The sequence below is a fragment of the Bos javanicus genome, chromosome 10, assembly GCF_032452875.1.
Source record: "Bos javanicus breed banteng chromosome 10, ARS-OSU_banteng_1.0, whole genome shotgun sequence".
NCBI lineage: Eukaryota > Metazoa > Chordata > Mammalia > Artiodactyla > Bovidae > Bos > Bos javanicus.
Window position 1 is genome coordinate 6,850,724 of NC_083877.1, and position 23,767 is coordinate 6,874,490.

The following is a 23,767-nucleotide window of genomic DNA, read 5'->3' on the forward strand; positions in this document are numbered from 1 at the left end:
GGTTTCAAATTGGGTAAAGAGTACATTAAGGCTGTATATTGTCACTCTGCTTATTTAACTTATATGCAGAGTACATCATGCAAAATGCCGGGCTGGATGAAGCACAAGCTGGAATCAAGATTTCTGGGAGGAATATCAATAACCTCAGATAGCAGAAGACACCACCTTTATGGAAGAAAGCAAAGAGGAACTAAAGAGCCTCTTGATGAAGATGAAAGAGGAGAGTGAAAAAGTTGGCTTAAAACTCAACATTCAGAAAACTAAAATCATGGCATTTGGTCCCATCACTTCATGGCAAATAGATGGGGAAACAATGAAAACAGTGACAGACTTTATTTTCTTGGGCTCCAAAATCATTGCAGATGGTAACTGCAGCCACGAAATTAAAAGACACCTGACCCTTGGAAGAAAAGCAACGACAAACCTAGACAGTGTATTAAAAAGCAGAGACGTTATTTTACTGACGAAAGTCCATATAGTCAAAGCTATGGTTTTTCCAATAGTCATCATGTATGGATGTGAGAGTTAGACCATAAAGAAGGCTGAGCACAGAATTGATGTTCTGAACTACGGTGCTAGAGAAGACTCTTGAGAGTCCTTTGGACTGAAAGGAGATCAAACTAGTCAATTCTAGAGGAAGTCAATCCTGAATATTCACTGGAAGGATTGATACTGAAGCTGAAGCTCCAATACTTTGTCCACCTGATGCAAAGAGCTGACTCACTGGAAAAGAGCTGATGCTGGGAAAGAATGAAGGCAAAAGGAGACGAGCGCAAGAGGACAAAATAGTTAGATAGGCTCCCTGACTCAATGGACATGAATCTGAACAAACTCCAGGAGATAATGAAGGACAGGGAAGCCTGACATGTTGCAATACATGGGGTCACAAAGAGTCAGACAGGACTAAGCAACTGAAAAACAATTTGAAAATATGCCATGGCCACAGATTTTACTTCATATTCTTTCAAAACTTCAGCAAAAATAAACATAATTAGATTAACTTATTTTTCTCACAAAGGCTTATTTGCAACTTAAAAAAAAGTTTTACGAATCCATGTCAGCTTTTTCTTAGAATATATTAAAAGAAAGCACTGACTATGAGTGTCACAGGTTTCTGTTACAACCTAACTTCTCCCAACAGATACCACATATATGTGATACCATGTGTTATTTGTCTTCGGTTTATTTCTTAGCATAATGCCCTCCATTGCCCTCCAATGCGATTCCCTGGTGGCTCAGACGGTAAAGCATCTGCCTGCAATGCGGGAGACCTGGGTTCAATCACTGGGTTGGGAAGATCCCCTGGAGAAGGAAATGGCAACCCACTCCAGTATTCTTGCCTAGAGAATTCCATGGGTGGAGGAGCCTGGTGGGCTACAGTCCATGGGGTCACGAAGAGTTGGACACGACTGAGCGACTTCGTGAATGCCTTCCATGTTCATCTGTGTTGTTAAAAACACAGATTTCTAGTGAACAATTAGGAGTTCCATCCAGAAAGTAACTCGTTATTAACTGATAAATGAAATAAACCACTTTGTTCCTGAGTTTATGAACAACTGTGCTATGAAAGCAGCTATTTCAATAATCTTCCTTTAGTAACACTGATTAAATACATCGCAACACCAGTTTATCAAGTGGAAAGAGAAAAGAACACTAAAGACAGACATAGGCATTAAAGAAACATTCAAGTTCCATTACAATCTTTCCTAAGAAATACTTTTTCAGTACTAGAAACTGATTCTATCAAACACTACTGAAATAACTGGCCAATGTCTAAAATTTAGAATGAAATATTTATCAGATAAGCTGTCACATTATTTAATGTCAGACTGTATTTTACCTCCATGTCTTTTCCTAGAAGAAACGTTCATGTTCCAACTTAAAAAAGACTTTTTCCAATTACTCCATTAAATAATTATTCCTGTTAAATAGTTAGTTACTTTGACACTTTAGAAAGTATATTTTTTCCAAATACCTTAGGGGGAAAACTTCACTACTTACCCTTTTCCTTATTGCCATTGGTATTATGCAAGAAGTCTCCATCAGAACGTGTCGTAGGAAAGTCATCTTCATCATCTTCTACCACTAAATAAAATATATTTAAGAATATCAGGATGAAAGCACACAGAAATTAACCAGTTTATTCTTATGTTCAACTGATTAAATATCTCTGGATTCCATGACTACACGATCTTATTCATCTTTGTATTTCCAGTGCTCATCAATGGATGTCCAATAAGTATGCTGTGAAATGTCTTTAAATACATTATAAAAACCATATCCATCCTCATTTTTGTAAGGGATAGTACTGAGATATAAATTATTCTGTCCTTTAAGTCTTCCTATCTCTTTTTCCTTACCTTGGGGAGATTTTCTAATTCTACCAGAGACCTACAAAGACTGAAGAGGATGGTAATGCTATCAATACATAAATAAGATACTTTATCTTGCCTCCAGGATACACAGGGAAAATATAATGACTTACAGTTCTGATACTGATTTTAATTCATCCCAGTATGTCTGTGCCTGGATATTCCTTTTAACTTATCCAATTCCAGGAAATACAGAATCCCCTGTGTTCTTCAACATACCTCTTTCTTCTATACAATACTCTCCTTTTACACTGCCTAACATATGAATCCTCTGCACTATGTATTCTGCTTCTTAACATCAATTTCTAAACCTCAGCCACCAACCTTAGTCTCTATTTTTGAATGGCTTCTTCAGTTTTAGGTTGGAGCAAAAAGTAACCGCAGCTTTTGCATTATTGAAATTTGCCGTTTGATATTAGAATACATTCTAAATAAATGTGGTTATGTTATATACCATTTTAATGCACATTTCTTGCTTTTTTTGGCTAATGATTACTTGTTTACTTTATATTTATTTTATATGGAAATGATACTAGACAAAAAGCAAATTTGAGCAATTTTCTCATTTGAGTTCAAAATGGTTCATAAAGCAGTGGAGACAACTCACAACATCAACTATGAATCTGGCCCAGGAACCGCTAACAAACATACAGTGCAATGGGGGTTCAAGAAGTTTTGCAAAGGAGACAAGAGCCTTGAGGATGAGTAGCCTAGAGGCCGGCCATCGAAGTTGACGATGACAAGTGACAGCCATCATTGAAAATGATCCTCTTACAACTTCACGAGAAGCTGCTGAAGAATCAACATCAACCATTCTATGGTCATTCAGCATTTGAAGCAAATTAGAAAAGGAAAAAGCTTGATAAGTGGTGCCTCATGAGCTGACTGGAAATAAAAAAAAAATCATCATTTTAGTGTTGTCTTCTCTTAATCTAGGCAGCAGCAACAAACTATTTCTTGATCGGACTGTGACATGTGATGAACAGTGCATTGTACAGGACAAGCAATGACGACCAGCTCAGTGCTGGACCAAGAAGAAGCTCCAAAGCACTTCCCAAAGCCAAACATGCACCAAAAAAAGGCCATGGTCACTGTTCGATGGTCTGTAGCTGGTCTGATCCACTACAGCTTTCCGAATCCTGGCAAAACCACTGTATCTGAGAAGTATGCTCAACAAATTGATCAGATGCACTGAAAACTGCAATGCTGGCAGCTGGCACTGGTCAACAAAAAGGGCCCAATTCTTCTCCATGACAATGCCCGACTGTATCTTGCACAGCCCACGCTTCCAAAGTTGAACAAATTGAGCTACAAAGTTTTGCCTCAACCACCATATTTACCTGAGTTCTCACCAACTGACTATCACTTCTTCAAGCATCTAGACAACTTTTTGCAGGGAAAATACTTCCACAACTAACAAGATAGAGAAAATCTTTCCAAGAGTTCACTGAATCCCAAAGCACGGACTTTTATGCTGCAGGAATAAACCAATTTATTTCTCATTGGCAAAAATGTGTTAATTGTAATGATTCTTATTTTGATTAATAAAGATGTGTTTGAGTCTAGTCGTGCTGCAGTACATGGGGCTGCAAAGAGTCAGACACGACCTGGCAACTGAACAACAATAATGATTTAAAATTCATGGTCTGAAATCACAATTACGTTTATAGCAACCTAATATTATCTTTTGCTGAACTCCTTTTCTACAAGAGAAATCTTCACATTAAACTAATGTCTTACTTCTTGTCTATATCATCTTACGTCAGGAGCAATTTGGGTCTACAAGGAACATTTCATCTATTTTAACTCTCCCTCTAATGGAAGCAAAGCCTATTCCTATTTCTTATTCCCTCCCTGACTAAATGGAAAATAGCTTTATTCAGTATTACCATTTTCTAATTACTGGGCTCTTTCTTTTTTTTATTACCTGAAAATTCGTACTTATTTATAATAATTTTCAAACCACAAGCTGCCATTATCTATTTATATTAACACCTACTATTTTATCAGCAGCTAACTGCTATCAGTATCCAACTAACATTTTTCTTTTCCACGCCCATCATTATTCCTACAGACTTCAAAATCCATACTGTAGCTTCTGCAAATACTTCAGTTTCAAAATTTCCAGATTCTGTGGATCTCTGGCTTCTCATCAATAATTTGCAAATAAGGTCAATTCTATGAAACAGTGGCTCAGAGGGTAAAGCATCTGCCTGCAATGCGGGAGACCCGGGTTCGATTCCTGGGTCAGGAAGATCCCCTGAAGAAGGAAATGGCAAGCCACTCCGGTACTCTTGCTTGGAAAATCCCATGGACGGAGAAGCCTGGTAGGCTATAGTCTATGGGGTCGCAAAAGTCGGACATGACTGAGGGACTTCACTTTGACTTTAAGAAATTAACTACCACAAAGCTGCTCTGACTTTAAGTCATTAGTCATCCTCAGACAAGATCCTGACCTTGGCTCAATACTACTATGATTAACTGGTCTTCAATACCAAAATTTTTGCACTTCTTTCATCTCCTCAGCATCTACCTTGGGTTACTAAAGATTTCCTTTCATCTCCCTAACCATTCAGTAGCCTAGTACTATCAAGCAGAAATTTTCAACCTTTTTTTTTTTTTTAAAGCAAATAATCAACATATAAAACTGATGAAAACAAAAGCTTCTCCAGGTAAAAACGTGGCCTTCCCCCTTCCCTTCACAATCAAGGACTCCTTGTCCATACTGAAGCACCTTTAAGGGATGTCTGACATGGTTTGAAACACTGTCCTAATACAAATCTCCCATCCCTATCAGACCAGTCTCACCCTCACTAACACCCATTATCTATTATGCTAAATTCCATCTTTGGATCTTATACATTCCTGCTTTCATTATCCCTGCAATTATCCAAATTAACCATATTAATAACAGCAGCTATTATTGATTTTTTGCTACTAAGCACGGTGTTAACATACATATTCTAATTTAAATCTCACAATCGTGCTTGTGTAACAACATCCATGTTACAAAGGAAAGAGATATGCAGAAATTGATAAGTGATTTATTTCAAGTCATCAAACTAATAATGAATAGAAAAATAAGATCAGAACCTTTATTTTCAATATGAATATATATCTTGTTTTTGTGCGTGTGTTAAGTTGCTTCAGTCCTGTCTGACTCTGCAACCCTATGGACTGTAGCCCACCAAACTCCTCTTTTATGGGGTTCTCAAGTCAAGAATACTGGAGTAGGTTGCTATTTCCTCCTCCAAGGGATCTTCTTGACCCCAGGGATGGAACCCACCTCTCCTGCATTGGCAGGCAGGTTCTTTACCATTAGCGCCATCTGCTGCTGCTGTCGCTTCAGTCCTGTCCAACTCTGTGTGACTCCATAGACAGCAGCCCACCAGGCTCCCCTGTCCCTGGGATTCTCCAGGCAAGAACACTAGAGTGGGTTGCCATTTCCTTCTCCAATGCATGAAAGTGAAAAGTGAAAGTGAAGTTGCTTAGACGTCTCCAACTCTTCACGACCCCATGGACTGCAGCCTACCGGCTCCTCCGCCCGTGGGATTTTCCAGGCAAGAGTACTGGAGTGGGTTGCCATTGCTTTCTCCAGCACCATCCAGCTGGACCTAAATGGTTAATTAAATCTTACTGAATAGTGTGTGTGTGTGTGTGGCCGGGGAGGGGGGGTTGGGGGGTAAGGGGGGGCAGCGGGCATTCAGTCTTACTAGCAATTATAATAAAATGTTTTAAATAAAAACACTGAACACTTAAAATGAGAGCTTGCTACTATCATTTCAGTGACACACAATGTCTTGGTAATTTAGTGAAAGTATTACTACACCTACAGAGATCCTTAGGTTGGCAATTCTGATGTGTAGTTGAAGCAAGAAACTATGGCCCTTAATGTTCTTATTCCATGTTCTTATTTCAGCTTTACCCAGCACGTACTCTTAAAAATAAAATTTTGCAAAATAGCCATTTATAGGGAAATTAGTTGTTATGGCTGAATTGTGCCACAACTAAATTCATATGTTGACATCCTAACCTTCCTATATTCCAAACTATGACTGTATTTGGAGACATTGTCTTCACAGAGGTAATCAAGTTAAAATGAGTTCATGACAATGGGCCCAGTCAATATGTCAAGATGACCAGTGTCCTTATAGGAGAAGGAAGTCTGGACATGGACACTTACGAAGGATGATAATGTGAAGACATGTGGAGCAGATGCTCATCCACAAGGCAAGGAAAGAAGTCTAGAACAGATCCTTCCCTCATGACCCTCATGGTTTCAGAAGGAACCAAACTTGCCAAAACCATGATCTCACATTTTTAGCTTCCAGTCTGTGGAGAAATAAATTTCTGCTGTTTAAGGCACAGGTGACGGAGTACTTTGGTGACGGCAGCCTTAACAAACCAATATGTTAGTCTGTCACTGTTGCACTTTCCAGGTGGTGCTAGTGGTACAGAATTCACCGGCAATGCAGGAGATGCAAGAGGTGTGGGGTTGATCCCTGGGTCAGGAAGATCCCCTGGAGAAGGAAATGGCAACCCACTCCAACAGTCTTGCCTAGGAAATCCCATGGACAGAGGAGCCTGGCAGCCACAGTCCATGGAATCACTAAGAATCAGACATGACAGAGCACACACACATCACTGTTGCTATATAGTCAAACACAAATAGTGTCTAAAGATATTTTTCAAATCTTCTACACAACTTGGTTGTGAATGCATGCCAATTTCTGCTCCTTCCACCATCACTTTCCTCCTTAAAATGCTATGTATTATTGACATGGAGACATGGACCATTTAAAAATTAAGAAGAATTCTACTCTGTATCTACCTTGTTTTAGTTTAAAGGACAGTTTGCTTGCTATCTGCAAACAAATGAAAGCTGATATGTAAGGTCTACTTTGACAGAAAAATAAGTATACTTTTTTTTAATTAATGAGAAATAAAAGTTCAACCGTCTTTATTTTTTAGAGAGATAAACATTAAATATTAAAGAGCCAAAAACTTGAAGTGTATCAAATATAAAGAATTTCAAGTCTACTGTAGATAAAATTAAGTATTTTAAGAGGAATATGGGCTTCTGCTTCAGACAAAGATGGAACAACAAGGAGAGAATTTATCCTCTCGCATGAAACTAAAAAATCAGACAAAATATATGAAGCAATGGTTTTCAAGACACTGGCTATGAGGCAACAAAGGACAGTGATCCCTAAGGGCTGGGGAATGAATGATGTGAGCCCTGTGACTGGTCCAGTCTACTGCGGTGAGGGTTTCCAAGCTGCGGAGTAAGGAGGAACTCCGGAGGAGCTGGTACTCTTCTGAGGTGAGAAAATGGAGCTGAAAATCCAGATAGACAAAGGTCACTAGAGTTCAGAAGGCTGAGTACTTGGGAGAAGAGAGCTGTACTGTACAGAGACAGAACTCTGGGTAGGGGCAGAAGGTCCCACTGAGAGTCTTGTGTAGAGTACTGATAGCACATATAAGTTGAGGAACTACAGAGGTCATAGAAAGAACCATCTGAAAGGATTCCTGGGAAAAGGACCCAAAGCCTATGTGGAGCAGGCAAAGTGTCTGTCCCTACAACACAGACCTGGGACAATACATAGAGAACTGGCTAGAGAATGCTGAGCTGCTTTGCCTTAGTAGTGGGGAGAGATGGAAATACATTATTCTAGGTTTTTACACAATAAAAGAAGTGGTATATTACTTGAAGGTAGACTGTAATAACTTAAATGTGTATACTATAAACCCTGAAATAGCCACTGTAATAACAAATTTAACAAAAAGTCAACAAAGGAGATAAAAAATAGAATTATAAAAAATATTCAATCCAAAAGAAGGTAGAGAAAGGGAAAAAAGAACAGAGAATAGGAAAAGAATATGTAAGAAGGGATGGGCTCATGTTCTTCTACTCGCCATCTTGCAGGCAAGTTAACAGAAAGAATATAAACCCACATAACACATTTAATAATACCAAAAAACAAAACCATGTCAGGGAACCTAGTCATACTGAGAACGAACTTAGCACTATTTAGTAAAACTGTTATGAGTAGTTCATTTTTGCCTATATAGCAGATTAAGAGAAAAACTGAAGAATAGATACTACACCAGTAACATTCAGCAGTTAACAAATGAAAAGTATCTTTAGAATTCATATTACAGGTTAACTAAATATCATCTCTCTCTTTTACCTCTTAAAGGAAAAAATCTCCCTAGAAATTACTTATATATGTACATGTCATTCCATGATTATTCTATTCCATTACCCAGACTTCTTCCTCTATGAGAAAAAGGGCAGAGGAAAGGAAGGCAGAGGAAGAGAAAGAGAGGAAAGAGGGAGAGGAAGAAGAGGAAGAGGGAGGGAAAAAAGACTGACTGATTCCCGATGTGGAGGATTTAACATAAACATATGCTTGTCTCTTATGACTTGTCATAGGGTGCAATTTATTAGACATAATCATGTGAAATGCTCCATATGATATTACATTTTTTAATAAAATAAAGAGTTCAAAAATCATTTTAAAATCCTCAATAATATCTGGTATGGGTGATCAGATTAATTAAGGTGCTATTAAAGTACACAAGTTACATGGACACTGAAATCTGTGACATTAGTGATGTGCAGCAAAAGTGACTATAATTACCTTCATCACTTAAAAGACATTACCCTTTAAGATCAAGAGGCTTTAAATCCATTCATTCTCCAAGTAAAAATAGTGGTAATAGCCTAATTAACCTTTATCCCTTTGAAATTCATCCTTGGAGACAGCATCAGCACAGGCATCAAAGAACTTCTGTAGAGTATCAACTTGTCTACACAGTATATCTCTAAAGGTTTCCATTTCAGCCAGTTTCTCACGTAAACTGTGGCCCTTCTGCAACAGAGAAAATGGGAGGATGGAATCCAAGTTAACAAAATTAAAATTTACTTAGTCCCATGGGATTTCATCATCTTTTAATTTAAGGTCTATATCTTACTACTGAGGGCTTGGGGTAAGAAGAGTTGTCAAGTTCAATGTAGTATTTCCAAGGAAAGACTTGAAACTAATTAATTGTTTGACAGTGATAAGCCTGAAGGAAATGAGAGAAATAAGCCTGACAACTTGCTAATATTTAATATTTTCAAATTAACATTGTGATGAAAAATTATGAAAAATTTTTTTTCAAAAAACTATTAAATAAGTTCTGCTCACAACATTCAGTACTAAACTCAATTTATGCTGCCTTAACTTAAAGCATTCATAATTACAAACCTTGAATGAGGAGGTGGATGTTGCAGAATAGCCACTTGCTCCGGATACCAATGACACCATGGAGCCATGTCGACGCAAGCTGGATTCAGATCCATATCCAGATTCAGTCTAAAAAGGAAAGTAAACTACATGAAAAAATTAAATAAAAAATACTTAATCATCACAAGAAAAAACTTTTTAACCATGTCAGGTGAGGAACATTAAGTAAACTTATTGTAATAAGCATTTCACATTATATACAAATATCAAATCTTTATGCTGTAAACTTTAAACTAATACAATGTTACATGATCAATTATAAAACTGGAAAAAATACTTGAGAAAACAAAAGTTTCCACATAAACTAATAAGGGTTATGGTAAAAAATTAAAAAATAAGGTTATTGGAACAATAATTAGAAATAAGAGTTCACTCAAGAAACATAGGTAATGCACTGGCATAAGCAATGTGTTCCAATTGCTAACTGCCATTAATTTAGAAATTTACTGAATACCAACTACACGCTGGGCTAGTGGGCTAACCGTTTATAATAGGAGAGCTACCTATAGTAGGTAAATTCATGGAGACAGAAAGTGGAGTCGTGGTTATCAAGGAGCTAGGAAGATAGGAGAATGAGGTGTTAGAATCTACTAGGTACAGAGCTGGATAAGATGAAGTTCTGGAGATAGATGTGATGATGGTTGAATAACAATGTGGATAAATTTAATGTCACAGAACTGTACAGTTAAAAAGCTAAAATGATAGATCGTCATTCATATTTTACCATGGTAAAAAATTTTGGTGGAACAAGGACCAAAAGAAAAAGGAAACTTTGAGTACTGTTTCTGTATCAAATTACTTTAACAAATTACTTATCCTCACATAGCTCAAATACCTGTCTCAATGAAGCCTTTCCTATTATTTCAGGTAGTTTGACTCTGTATTCTCAACATTCTTAACCTATTATGATTATGGCATCTACTACCCAATTTTAATAGTTACATTTCATTACTACTCCTGGACTACTGGACTTCGACCTTCTGTAAGACAGTTGCAATTTTTTCCATTTTTGGAGTGACCTTAACAGTTCATGACACAAAGAAAATCCCCAATTTTCCCAACCTACTTTGTCATCACACGATAGAAGGCTTTATTTAGACTCAGCACTGTGATCTAATTTTGAAGAACTGCTACTCTTTACGGGTCCCCAACCCATGGCGCCACAGACTGGTACCAGTATTGTGGCCTGTTAGGAACTAGGCTGCAGAGCAGGAGGTGAGGCAGTTAAGTGGGTGAAACCTCATCTGTATTTACAGCTGCACCCCACTGCTGCAGTTGAATCATCCTGAAAGCATCCCCTGATCCCATCTGTGGAAAAATTACCTTCAATCAAACAGGCCCCTGGTGCCAAAAAGGTTGGGGACCCCTGCTTAGGAGTATCAATTTTGTATCTCATCCTCCCTAGGAAAATGCAGTACTTCCCTTGTGGCTCAAATGATAAAGAATCTGCCTGCAATGCAAGAGACCTGGGTTCGATCCCTGGGTCAGGAAGATCCCCTGGAGAAGGAAAACAGCAACACACTCCAGTACTCTTTCACCTGGAGAATTCCCTGGACCGAGGAGCCTGGTGGGCTACACACAGTCCATGGGATCGCAGAGAGTTGGACATGGCTGAGCTACTAATTTTCACTTTTCAAAAATATAGACAAAGGAATTGAACATTTGGAAAAAATAAGTTTCAAATACCTAAAACCTGTTCAAGTATTTAGGGTATCTGATTACTTTCTATAGATTTTAGAAGTACTGTGCATAATTTTAATCCTAGTCATAAACTTAAGAAGTAAAATAATACCTAATCATTTTTAGCATCCTATCTAGCATATGCTTCCCAAAGTCCAAGCTTCAGGTACATACTGGTTGTTAAAGATTCAAAATAAAATTGTCATACTGTAATAATGATTGTTCATAAAACATTCTAGCTATAAAAGGTACTGCAATATGTTCTTAACTGTGAATTTACCAAGAAATTACACACTTATGTTGTTCAGCTACTCAGTCGTGTCCGACTCTTTGCGACCCCATGGACTGCAGCACACCAGGCTACCCTGTCCTTCGCTATCTCCCAGAGTTTGCTTAAATTCATGTCCATTGAGTTGATGATGCCACTCAACCATCTCATCCTCTGTCACCCTCTTCTCCTCCTGCACTCCATAAAAGTTATGACTAGATGGAATCAAAGCTCTTCTCCAAGACTTGTATCACCCTATACCACTCCCTATCTCAAAGCAAAGCAATATTTTACTAATGAGGTAGAAATTACAAAGTAAGCATTTTGATGCCAGGGAAACTATTAATGAAAGGATTAAGTATATGCATTGTATATATGCTACCTCAAGAAAACTGATTATTAAAAAAAGACAAAGTTATAGTTCATGAGAAAAGCAGGCCAGGGGACAGTGGGGACACTAACTCTAAAGATAAATTTTGGTGAGAACACATTACAGTTGTCAAAACTCAAAGTGTCCAGTTAAGTTGATACATTTTATAAATTATACCTCAATAAAATAGCTAAAGAAAAAAAGGTAAGCTTGTTTCAGTATAACAGAATCCCAATAAAAGAGAATTCTAATTACAGAAATCATATAATTCATTAAAAAAATAAGACTTTTTCTTTTATCAAATAATGTCCTGGAACAAAGGCACTGACCTAGGTTTCTCGTGGCTCTAGTTTCTGTTTCCCATCTGAAAGGAATACTAACTTTCTGAGCACAGTGTTTCTACATTTTAACTGTTGTACTGTTTTGGTAAAGTTTTTCATAGATTTAAATATAGAAGACTGGAATTAAAAATAAGAAAAATCTATTGGACTAAATAGATTTAATGGACTATTAAATGTAATGGACTAAAAATATAAAGCACTTCAGAAGTCACTTATCTCAGATACTTGTATGTCATTCATTTCTAACTAGTAATTAATTCGAACTGTCCATTTAAATATAAAACTCATAATTTTCAAAATTTTATTTTAAAACAATTTTAGATATTTATTTTAAAATATTTAGAACCAAACAATTTGAAATTCAAATCCAAATGAATCTACCCTCTCCATTTACATGCTTTATATCAATGAGTCCTAAACAGAGTAAGTCAAAACTTTAAGATCTTAAAACAAAATACAAACACTACAAAGCTTTACTAAACATTTTTTGACTCTAAAAGATACTTCTTATATTCTTGTCTGTTTCTTCAGGTTCCACTATTTCAAAACAGTAATATCTCCTTACAACAAAGGCATGACAGAACAAAAGACTCTAATATAGCAATAATGTTGCTGTACATTTTAAGTAGTGGATAGTAAATGAATGTTGAGTCTGAGCATTTAGAATAACCGTGTTTCTATTTCTAACAAAGTTTCACTTAAATAAATTGTATTATAAATTATATATATCATTCTAAGGGAAAAAATATAGTATACTCATGAATATCAATTTCATTCTATTCAGTTTAAATAATGGGGGTTCATTTGTCATTCTATGTCAGTAACTGCACTGGGACAACTTTAAAAATAATCTAAGTGCTTAACAAACATATACATGTACATACAAATGAATCACCCCTGTTTAAAAACCAGTCATTCTGGAAATGCCTATCATTCTGGCAACAATGCATCAAAGATTCCTAGGTACTATTATAACATTGAGAGTGATTTTATGATACAGCCGCAAAATGGAGCTATCTAAAATCATTTTGGGGAGTTGCAGAATATAAATTTTAAAATGGTCTTACTACTTTAAAGGACTAGCTACAAACTGTAGAATTAAGCTTGACTGCCTTTCCTATTCACATGACATGGCTTCATTTGGTACTGGATTTCTCTCAAAACTCTATCAAAGATATCAATATTTTTCTTTTATTTTTAATAATTAAAAATTTTATTATTTATTTATTTAGTTGGCTACGCTGAGTTTTATTTGTGGCATGGAGGATCTTTTTCTTTTTTGGTTGCGGCAGGCAAACTCTTCGCTGCATGTGACATCTAGCTCCCTGACCAGGGATGGATCGACGCTGGGCCCCCTGCACTGGGAGCACAATGTCTTAGTCACTGGATCACCAGGGACGTCCCCCAGGGATATCAATATTTTAAAAACATTTTGTCACAGGGGCTAAAAATTATTCTAAAAGATATAAAACTATTCTGAAAAGTTGCAATGTTGTTGACATCTATTTGGGCTTTCTAAGATGTTCACCTTAAAGGCAACAATACTCACCCTGAATTTATCATCTGTGTTTTGAAGGTGGGGTGAGGAAAATGGGAATAAATTTCTTTATGGTCACAATGGATATACACTGTTAAATGTTCTTAAAAATTGTGACATGCTTTCAAAATTTCATTGGTACAATTTTAGGGATAATACATTAAAGGTACATAGCTTTTTTTTCTTAATCCCGCTTTTCCACAGGAAAAAAAGTGGAACTTATTTACAACCTGTAATTACCAAAACAGTATTTTTTAAAACATCGATTTCCATCTAAAATTAATAATGTGGAATTCAAATGCAGTCACTATAGGAATATTTCCCCCCTTTAACATATATTACACAAATTGCTCACACAAATTGCTTTACCAAAAAAAAACCATGATGGGATAGCTGTTTTGTAAGCAGTATTCATCAATGTGTTTTATATAAACATAAAATGCCATTTTGGTTCAATGACATACTTACTGAACATGTCCTATATAGTACAAGGTGGGGTTCTTTTAAATATTACAGTAATGAGACCACACCTTTATTATAATACTCCTCCTCATTTTAGGGGGAGGAAAAAGCATAATCTTTTGACCACCAGAGGGGGTCAGTAGCACTCTGGTGCTTTCCAAGCAGTATACTTGGAAAGTTGATACAAAGGTTACTATTGGTCAAAGTACGACAGTAACCTTCATACTAAATCCCTTACTTTTACCTTCTGTATCTTGATTTTTTGAGAACACTGAAGATCACAATAAATTAAATCATATAGTTCAAAGTTACAAGTTTTAAAAAGGACCAGAAATGCCTAAGAACTAATTTGAAAAGAGAACTCTAGGGACTTCCCTGGTGGTCCACTGGTTAAGATATGCAGGGAGCCCAGGTTCAATCACTGGTTGGGGAACTAAGATATCCCACACGCCACACCACATGCCACATGTCACATTAGTTTGGCTCATTCACACAGGAGATAAACATCTATTCTCATTTTGCACAGTCTCATTTTTCATCAGCCCATCTACACTCTGAAAACAGTGGTATAAGATACAAGAAAAAAGCTGATTTATTTTTTCATAGCACTTGCCTTCTGAAGAGCTTATTCCTTGTCCTAATAATATTCTCCAGGAAGAAGCAACCAAAGAAACTGAGAAAGAAATGAACTTCCTCATGGTGTCAAGAATTCTCTGTTTAGTGGCACAGGTCTACCCCTGACATTGTCCCTTTCCATTTTAATTATGGGAAAAGAGAAAAGAGAAGTAAGACTAAATGTTAACATAAGAACAAAGGAGTATTTTCCAGAAACTGAAACTCTAAAACTCTTAATAAAACCAAATGCGCCTGCCGTGTTGCCAGTATCCACACATCTACTTTCAATATCATTTTAAAGCAAACCACATGAGAAGCAAGACACCATAGCCAAGAGAACGATGTAATCAACAGGATTATGGCTTAAGTATCATAATAAGTTGCAATGGCAATAATTTTGCTTATGATTCTAAGTAAACAAATTATTAATATTTGCTATAATAAAATTTGGTACAATTTCACTTATATTAAAAATCTGTTTAGCCTTTCAAATATGTATGGTTCCCCCTTCAGAAGCACTAGCCTCTGAAGTGCAAAGAACACAGGAACAGGGAGGACACAGGCTTGAGTGTCACTGTCACCACTAGACAGCCAGACCAGTCAGTCATTACTTTCTTGGGCTTATTTTTCTTATCTTTAAAACGATATGGCTAGTCTAGAACTACAATTCTCTATATCAAGCTGAAAACACCAAAACTTAGGCTAAAAATGCATATATCCAGTGGAGGCCCAATTGTTCAACAAAGGGGTTGAACCAGCTGGAAAGATAAAACATAACACAATTTATTCAGAAAATGACACTAACAATGTATCAGATGAGGAAGGGTTGAACTTACAATGATTTCCAGAAAATTGCATTATCTCATATATCAAAGAAAATTTAAAATATATTCTGAAAAATTGTATTAAAGAAGATTTCATCCATTTCTGACTGCCTAGAACCCAGCAGCAATATGGCTAAATGAATAGAATATATTTGCTTACTCTCAAGATATTTTTCTCAAACCACAACTGAAAAACCACTATCTCAACCGATGAGTGGATAAAGAAGTTGTGGTATGTATATACAATGGAATATTACTCAACCATAAAAAGGAACACATCTGAGTCAGTTCTAATGAGGTGAATGAACCTAGAGCCTATTATACAGAATGAAGTAAGCCAGAAAGAGAAAAATAATATTGTATACTAAGACAAGTATACGGAATCTAGAAAAATGGTACTGAAGAATTTATTTTCAGGCAGCAATTGAGAAAGAGACATAGAGAACAGACTTACGGACATGGGGAGAGGATGAGATGTATGGAGAGAGTAATATGGAAACTTACATTACCATATGTAAAATAGATAGCCAACAGGAATTTGCTGTATGTCTCAGGAAACTCAAAGAGGGGCTCTGCAACAACCTAGAGGGGTGGGATGGGGTGGGATATGGGAGGGAAGTTCAAAAGGGAGGGGACATATGTATACCCATGGTGCTCATTCATGTTGAGGTTTGACAGAAAACAACACAATTCTGTAAAGCAATTATCCTTCAATTAAAGAATAAAAAAAAAAAATTATCAAATAAAATACCTCATTTGAAGGTCATTTATGGAACTCAGTTATTCATTTTTCATTTTCTTCTAATAAGCATGAGATAGGCCTTCATTTATAGAAGTATCTAAGTAAGTAGTATTGTAGTGAGATAAGGCTGAAAGGGTTAACTACAGCCTTACTGCACATCTTATCTAAGTATTAAAAGAAGGCTAGAGGGGTAAAAGAAAATTAAGACACTGTCTACCACAATCCAAAGAACTACCACAGTGCCCCAATACGATACTACAGAAGTAGAGTACACCAACAGCAGTGCCCACTCTCCTTGATTTCAGACATTCCTCTCTTATAATAATACATATCTTGTTTAATCTGTAGGGGAAATTAGACTTTTCAGAAAGCTACCAAGTATATCCTCTGCACCAAAAGCTTTCTTTAATGGGAATTTTAAAACATTTATTAATTAACTGATTTTTGGTTGCACTAGGTCTTCGTTGCTGTGCACAGGCCTTTTCAAGTCACAGAGCGCAGGGGCCACTCTTCATTGCAGTGCACGGGCGTTTCTTGTTGTGGAAAACAGGCTCTGGGGCACATGGGCTTCAGGAGTTGCAGCAGGAAGGCTCAGTAGTTATGGTGCACAGGCTTAGCTGCTTTGTGGCACGTGGAGTCTTCCTGGACCAGGGATCAAACCCGTGTCCCCTGCAACTGGCCAGGTCGATTCCAACCCACTGCGCCACCAGTGAAGTCCACCAAAAGCTTTTTAAGAACCCAATCTGTGTCACAAAAGATGATTCCAAATAAACTAATTTTGACACTCTGAAATTCAGTCATTATCTGTTTTTCAAATTCTTCCCCTTGTAGGGAGTCTAGAAGCCCAGCTGTTTTTTCTTAATTACATTAAAATGGAGATAAGAAATAACAGATAAATCAAACGAGGCTGTATAAAGGCAAGTTGTTTAACAATATTTCCACTCTAGCTTTAGAAAACAAGTACTAAAGAATAAGAGAGATCTTTCTTGTTTTGCCTTGAGAGGAAGGCTGATGAAAGAGTTGAGCAATTTTACATGGATATTTTATATATAAATCCCACAAAGCCAAGCTGGATAAATTATAACACCAATACCAATAGTAAAAGCTAATACTTAGGATACTTTGTGCCAGGGCTGATGCTAGAGCTTTAAGTGAATTATCTCATTTAATCCTTTTAAAAGCCTAAGTAAAATGGGTACTAATATTAACCCATTTTGTAGGTGATTTTATGTGATGAGTTGCACAACTGGTAAGGGAGCCAGGATTTAATTCCAAATTCAAGAGCCCATGATGTTAATCATTACTGTACTGCCTCAACATCCAGAGATTCTGCTTCTACTTCTTTTAAATCTGTCCATTTCACTCTTTTCCCACTGCCATTTCCCACTGCTGTTTTCCAGCTGTGGTCACCTGGATAAATCCTCCAGATTTCTAACTACTTTTAGTCTAGTTCCTCTTGAAATCTTTTCTAGTGTAGCCAGGGTGGTACTTTAAAAACAGACATCTGATACTCCACTTTCTGTTTTAAATCCTATTTGGCTCATACTTCTCCTTGGATCAAGTTCACACACTGCTTGTAAGTCCCTGTTAGAGGCAGAAGTACAATTAAACTAAACTACTGTCAGCCTCCCTATTCATTTATTATCTATTATTTAAAATGTGTTTACTCAGTAAAGCTATAATAAAGTCTTTTGTTCTAGCCTGTTTTTTGTAGGGAAATACCTGTTTTGAAACAGTGGAACTTGAAGAAGTAGACAAGGATATAAAAAGTGTGCTTTATAGTGAAGAAATCTTTAACAACTCTTTCTAATATTTATATTACATCATAAGTGTTTAGTAAGTATTAGCTACCATTGCTTCTTCACCTTTGCACAAAGTCAGGATATTCCTTTATATCTCTACTTGAGACACACTTTTACAGAGGAAAATAAGTTTAAAAGTAGCTAGCAGCAGATGTAACAAAATACCAGCACTGCTCATTAACTATTTTATGATTTGCTGAAGAAAAGGGGGCCAATGTATATTTGCTTTTAGAAGGAAGTTTCATAGGTATAAAGTAAAAAGGTCATAATTTCATTCTTTTTATCTAACTACAAAGAGATGAGAGTGGCAAAATAATTAACGCTACTTTTTGAGACTCCTTTAAATGTCCCAATAAGAGAAAAAACAGGGTTAATATGTCTAAGTAGTATTTTCTGCTGCTGCTGCTAAGTCATTCCAGTAGTGTCCAACTCCGCGCAACCCCAGAGACGGCAGCCCACCAGGCTCCCCCGTCCCTGGGATTCTCCAGGCAAGAACACTGGAGTGGGTTGCCATTTCCTTCTCCAATGCATGAAAGTGAAAAGTGAAAGTGAAGTCTCTCAGTCGTGTCCGACTCTTAGCGACCCCATGGACTGCAGCCTCCCAGGCTCCTCCATCCATGGGATTTTCCAGGCAAGAGTACTGCAGCGGGCTGCCATTGCCTTCTCCAAGTAGTATTTGCAGGACTGTTGAAATGTTAAGATGGTATTTGGCCAGGGGACCTGAACTATTAATTCTTTCCTGCAAGGATCCTGAAAGAAATACATGCACATAAAACAACAGTCAGCAAATGAACATTCTTAATTACTCTGGGGCTTTGATCGCAAACCAAACTTTTCTAAAAAGGACATGCATTCTTTTCTCAGGGAGTAAGGGAGGAACGAAATCTATTTCAAACACAAAAAGATCCTTGTAACTTACTGTTGAGTGAAGGAAAAGCTACATAGTAGTATGGAATCTAAGGTGTACATGCAAAGAAATTATCTGGAAGAAATCTTTACCAAAGATGAAGAGTGGTCATTTCTCTGTGGCCAGAATTTTCAATTTCTTTTATATAGTTTTCAGTATTGGCTGTATTGTTTGAATTATTTACAGTAATCATGTATCGCCTCTACAAAAATAAAAACAAAAAAATGCAGTCATAGAACACATGTTTAATCTATCTCACTTAGAAAAGGTTAAAAATTAATGAAGCTGGTAGAGACGCAGAGCAGAGAAAGGAAGACCTACACATTCTGTAGGTAGAATGAACGCCAGTCTGGGAAATAACCTGACAACATACAACAAAAGTGCTAATACCCTTAAGTAGAGCAGTCCTACTTCTGAGAATCCTTTATGAGGACACAAATTGCAGAAAAATACTTCATGTAGAAGGGAGTAAAAACTAAATGCAAAAAATAATTGAAACCATCTAAAGGCCTAAGAATAAGCAAATGAGTACCAAAATTAAAATGTAATGAAATATTAATGAAGTTGTGTTATAAGGAGAAAATGATGTTAGAGTTAAAAAATCAACAACAGGATATAAACTTCATTATTTCCATAAAGTTACAGGGGCAAAATGTACAGAGAATAAGAAGGAAATATACCAAAATGAAGAACTGTCTTGGTTATAAGACTGATGGTAATTTTGTAACTTTTTCCTTTTAATTAATAAAAGTTACTTTTAAAAAACCCAGGGCAAGGGGAGCCAATGAAATCTGATCAATACAACTATTTGCAGGAATGGTTTTAAAAGACTTAAGAATTTTTAGATCTAACTGTATGGTGAAGATTCTTTTTTTAAGGAGATTGATGATTTATTTCTTAGTATTCAACTATGCACCCATGAGAAAAAAGCTGGAACTAACTACAAAGCGGGGTGTATTACAAAAAATTGAGGTTTGGTTCTTGGAATAATGTTACCACGCACTAATCAATGTTCTCATAATCTGTTCAATCTCACTTTTATGCAAAATGGGAATAATACCTACACTGAAAGACTTCCCACAGGATTAAATGATAACACTGGCTAGTTACAGTCTATCCTTCTACAGGTCAAGGCGGGTGCTACTGAAGAGAACAACGGGCTAAGAAATAAACACTGATACATACATATTCCTGCCAATGATCATGACTTGTCTGTCAAGAACATGAACTTGATATATGACTGAAAAATGACAGAATTTTTTTTTTTTTGAGGATAACATTTTAACTTAAAGTTCATCTACTTTGCTACCTATTCTTATGATTCTTAACACAATGATGTCTTTCATACCTCAATACCACACAAGCCCAGAGTATCTATCACACAATTAAGACAATGGAAGCAAAACTGTTTTTCAGGTATTTGGTAAAAAGGCATGTTTGATGAAAACGAATAGTTTTATGTACCTTGATTTTTTAAGAAACATTTTCTTCCAGTGAATGTTCGATACACTCAGCAAGTAAAATGAGAAAATAATTTCCACTGCTGTCAATATGCATAAGCCATGCCACCCACCACTACATTTCCATATCAGATAGAACAAAAGCAGAATCACATCTGTCCGGGTGACTGTCAGAAATCTTCCCTCCTGATTAAATAAAAATTCAAATACAATACTGAACACTGTTTAAAAAAAACAAAAACAAACAAGGACTTTAATACTACAAAGCTTCATTTATCTTTAATATTTTCTAAAACTAGCAATATGGAACCTTTATTCAACTCCAGATTAACTGTCCTTTTCCCCCCTCATCTTTTTTATCTAAAGAAACATTTTGCAAGCAATTTACAGACTTAAAAAGATACAAGGAATCAGCTAAAAATCTAGTAATATTTACCTGAATTGTTAGTAGCAAATATGTGGTAAGCATTACAACAACATGCAAGTTTGGTAAACTCTATGCATCTTCAAGAAAACTAGAGATACCAAGGGAACATTTCATGCAAAGACGAGCACAACAAAGGACAGAAATGGTATGGACCTAATAGAAGGAGAAGATATTAAGAAGTGGTGGCAAGAATACACAGAAGAACTATACAAAAAGGATCTTCATGACCCAGATAACCACGATGGTGTGATCATTCACCTAGAGCCAGACATCCTGGAATGTGAAGTCAAGTGGGCCTTAGGAAGCATCACTAAGAAGAGAGTTGAAATTCCAGTTGAGCTATTTCAAATCTTCAAAGATGATACTGTGAAAATGCTATACTCAACATGCCAGCAAATTTGGAAAACTCAGCAGTGGGCACAGGACAGGAAAAGGTCAGTTTTCATTCCAATCCCAAAGAAAGGCAATGCCAAAGAATGTTCAAACTACCACACAACTGCACTCAACTCACGCACTAGCAAAGTAATGCTCAAAATTCTCCAAGCAGGCTTCAAAAGTACATGAACTGTGAACTTCCAGATGTTGAAGCTGATTTAGAAAATGCAGAGGAACCAGAACAGAGATCAAACTGCGAACATCTGGTGGATCAGCAAAAAAGCAAGAGATTTCCAGAAAAACTACTTCTCCTTTACTGACTATGCCAAAGCCTTTGACTGTGTGGATCACAACACACTGTGGAAAATTCTTCAAGAGATGGGAATACCTGACCTCTGACCTGCCTCCTGAGAAATCTGTATGCAGATCAAGAAGCGACAGTTAGAACTGGACATGGAACAACAGACTGGTTCCAAATGGGGAAAGGAGTATGTCAAGGCTGTATACTGTCACCCTGCTTACTTAACTTCCATGCAGAGTACATCATGTGAAACGCTAAGCTGGATGAAGCACAAGCTGGAATCAAGATTGCTGGGAGAAATATCAATAACCTCAGATATGCAAGTGACACCACCCTTATGGCAGAAAGTGAAGAAGAACTAAAGGGCCTCTTGATGAAAGTCAAAGAGAGAGGACAATGAAAAAGCTGGCTTAAAACTCAATATTCAGAGAACTAAGATTATGGCATCCAGTCCCATCACTTCATGGGAAATAGATGGGGAAAAAATGGAAACAGTGTCAGACTTTATTTTGGGGGGCTCCAAAATCACTGCAGATGGTGACCACAGCCATGAAATTAAAAGACGCTTTGTCCTTGGAAGAAAAGCTATGACCAACCTCGACAGCATGCTAAAAAGCAAAGACTTTACTTTGCTAACAAAGATCCATCTAGTCAAAGCTATGGTTTTTCCAGTAGCCATGTATGGATGTGAGTTGGTCTATAAAGAAAGCTGAGAGCCGAAGAATTGATGCTTTTGAACTGTGGTGTTGGAGAAGACTCTGGAGTGTCCCTCGGACTGCAAGGAGATCAAACCAGCCAATCCTAAAGGAAATCAGTCCTGAATATTCATTGGAATGACTGATGCTGAAGCTGAAACTCCATTATTTTGGCCCCCTGATGAGAAGAACCAACTCATTGGAGAAGACCCTGATGCTGGGAAAGACTGAAGGCGGGAGAAGGGGACAACAGAGGATGAGATGTTTGGATGGCATCACCAACATGATGGACATGAATTTGAGTCAACTCTGGGAGTGTTGGTGATGGACAGAGAACCCTGGCACGCTGCAGTCCATGGGGTCACGAAAAGTCATACATAACTGAACAAGTGAACTGAACTGATGACATCAATACTTGTAAGACCTTTTCAAATTTTCAATATTCACCTGATCATGACAACCCACTCCAGTCTTCTTGCCTGGGAAATCCCATGGACAGAGGAGCTCGTCGAGCTATAACAGTTCATGGGGTCACAAAGAGTCAGACACGACTTAAGTGACTAATCCACTGTGCTCAGCTTTAGAAGACAGTACAAAATTGTTTTACCAGTGGATATCTGTTGCACACCATCCTCATCAACATTTGGTATTAAATCTTTTATTTTTTAAGCTACTCAGGCATATGGTGGTATCACTGTGCTCCCTGACATCTAATGGCATTAACTGTTGACTACCTTTTCATATGCTCATTACCCATTTGGATATGCTCTTTATGAAGTACCAGATCAAGTCTCTTGGTCTTTTTTTTTTTTTTCATTTGCACTGTGTAAACTTTTCTCATTAATTTGTAAGACCCTCCCTGTCTTTATGACATAAAATGTTGTCAAGTTATTTCTCCTCAACTGGCCACATGGTTAATAAGATTAGCTACCTAAATATCTCCTTGGTTCACTGTTCTTGTAAAATCCTGATTCCTCCTTTAATAACTGGTAAAAGATAAACACCTTCCTAGACAGAAGAACCTGGCTGAAAACTACAAATCAATGACATTTATTCCCTCTTTTTGGATTATAAACTTCATTAAGTATTTAGGCAACATTTGGAAGCACAAAGTGCAGATGAATTCAGGTGAATTCTGCTTTTGACTGCAACAAAATTGCAGGCAACAGAAACTAAAAAAGTTATTTTAAAAGCCTTTGACACAAGTATTTTTATTCTAAAACACTAAGACTATTAAAGAGAGTTAGTATCTTGTTTTCTTCCTTGATTTCACTAACCTTAAAAATCATGATAGTTA

The 23,767-nt window shown here is 36.9% G+C and overlaps 1 protein-coding gene across 2 annotated transcripts in view; it reads right to left on the reverse strand.

Moving 5' to 3' along the window:
• The window catches only part of CERT1 (ceramide transporter 1), a 131,426-nt gene that overhangs the window by 58,750 nt on the left and 48,909 nt on the right, over positions 1 to 23,767 (reverse strand). For both annotated transcript variants that reach the window (XM_061429993.1, XM_061429992.1), the window contains exons 5-7: positions 9,626 to 9,733; positions 9,109 to 9,247; positions 2,002 to 2,085 (exon numbers count right to left, since the gene is read on the reverse strand). In XM_061429993.1, the coding sequence (XP_061285977.1) occupies positions 2,002 to 2,085; positions 9,109 to 9,247; positions 9,626 to 9,733 (331 nt within the window). The remainder of the gene's footprint in view (positions 1 to 2,001; positions 2,086 to 9,108; positions 9,248 to 9,625; positions 9,734 to 23,767) is intronic.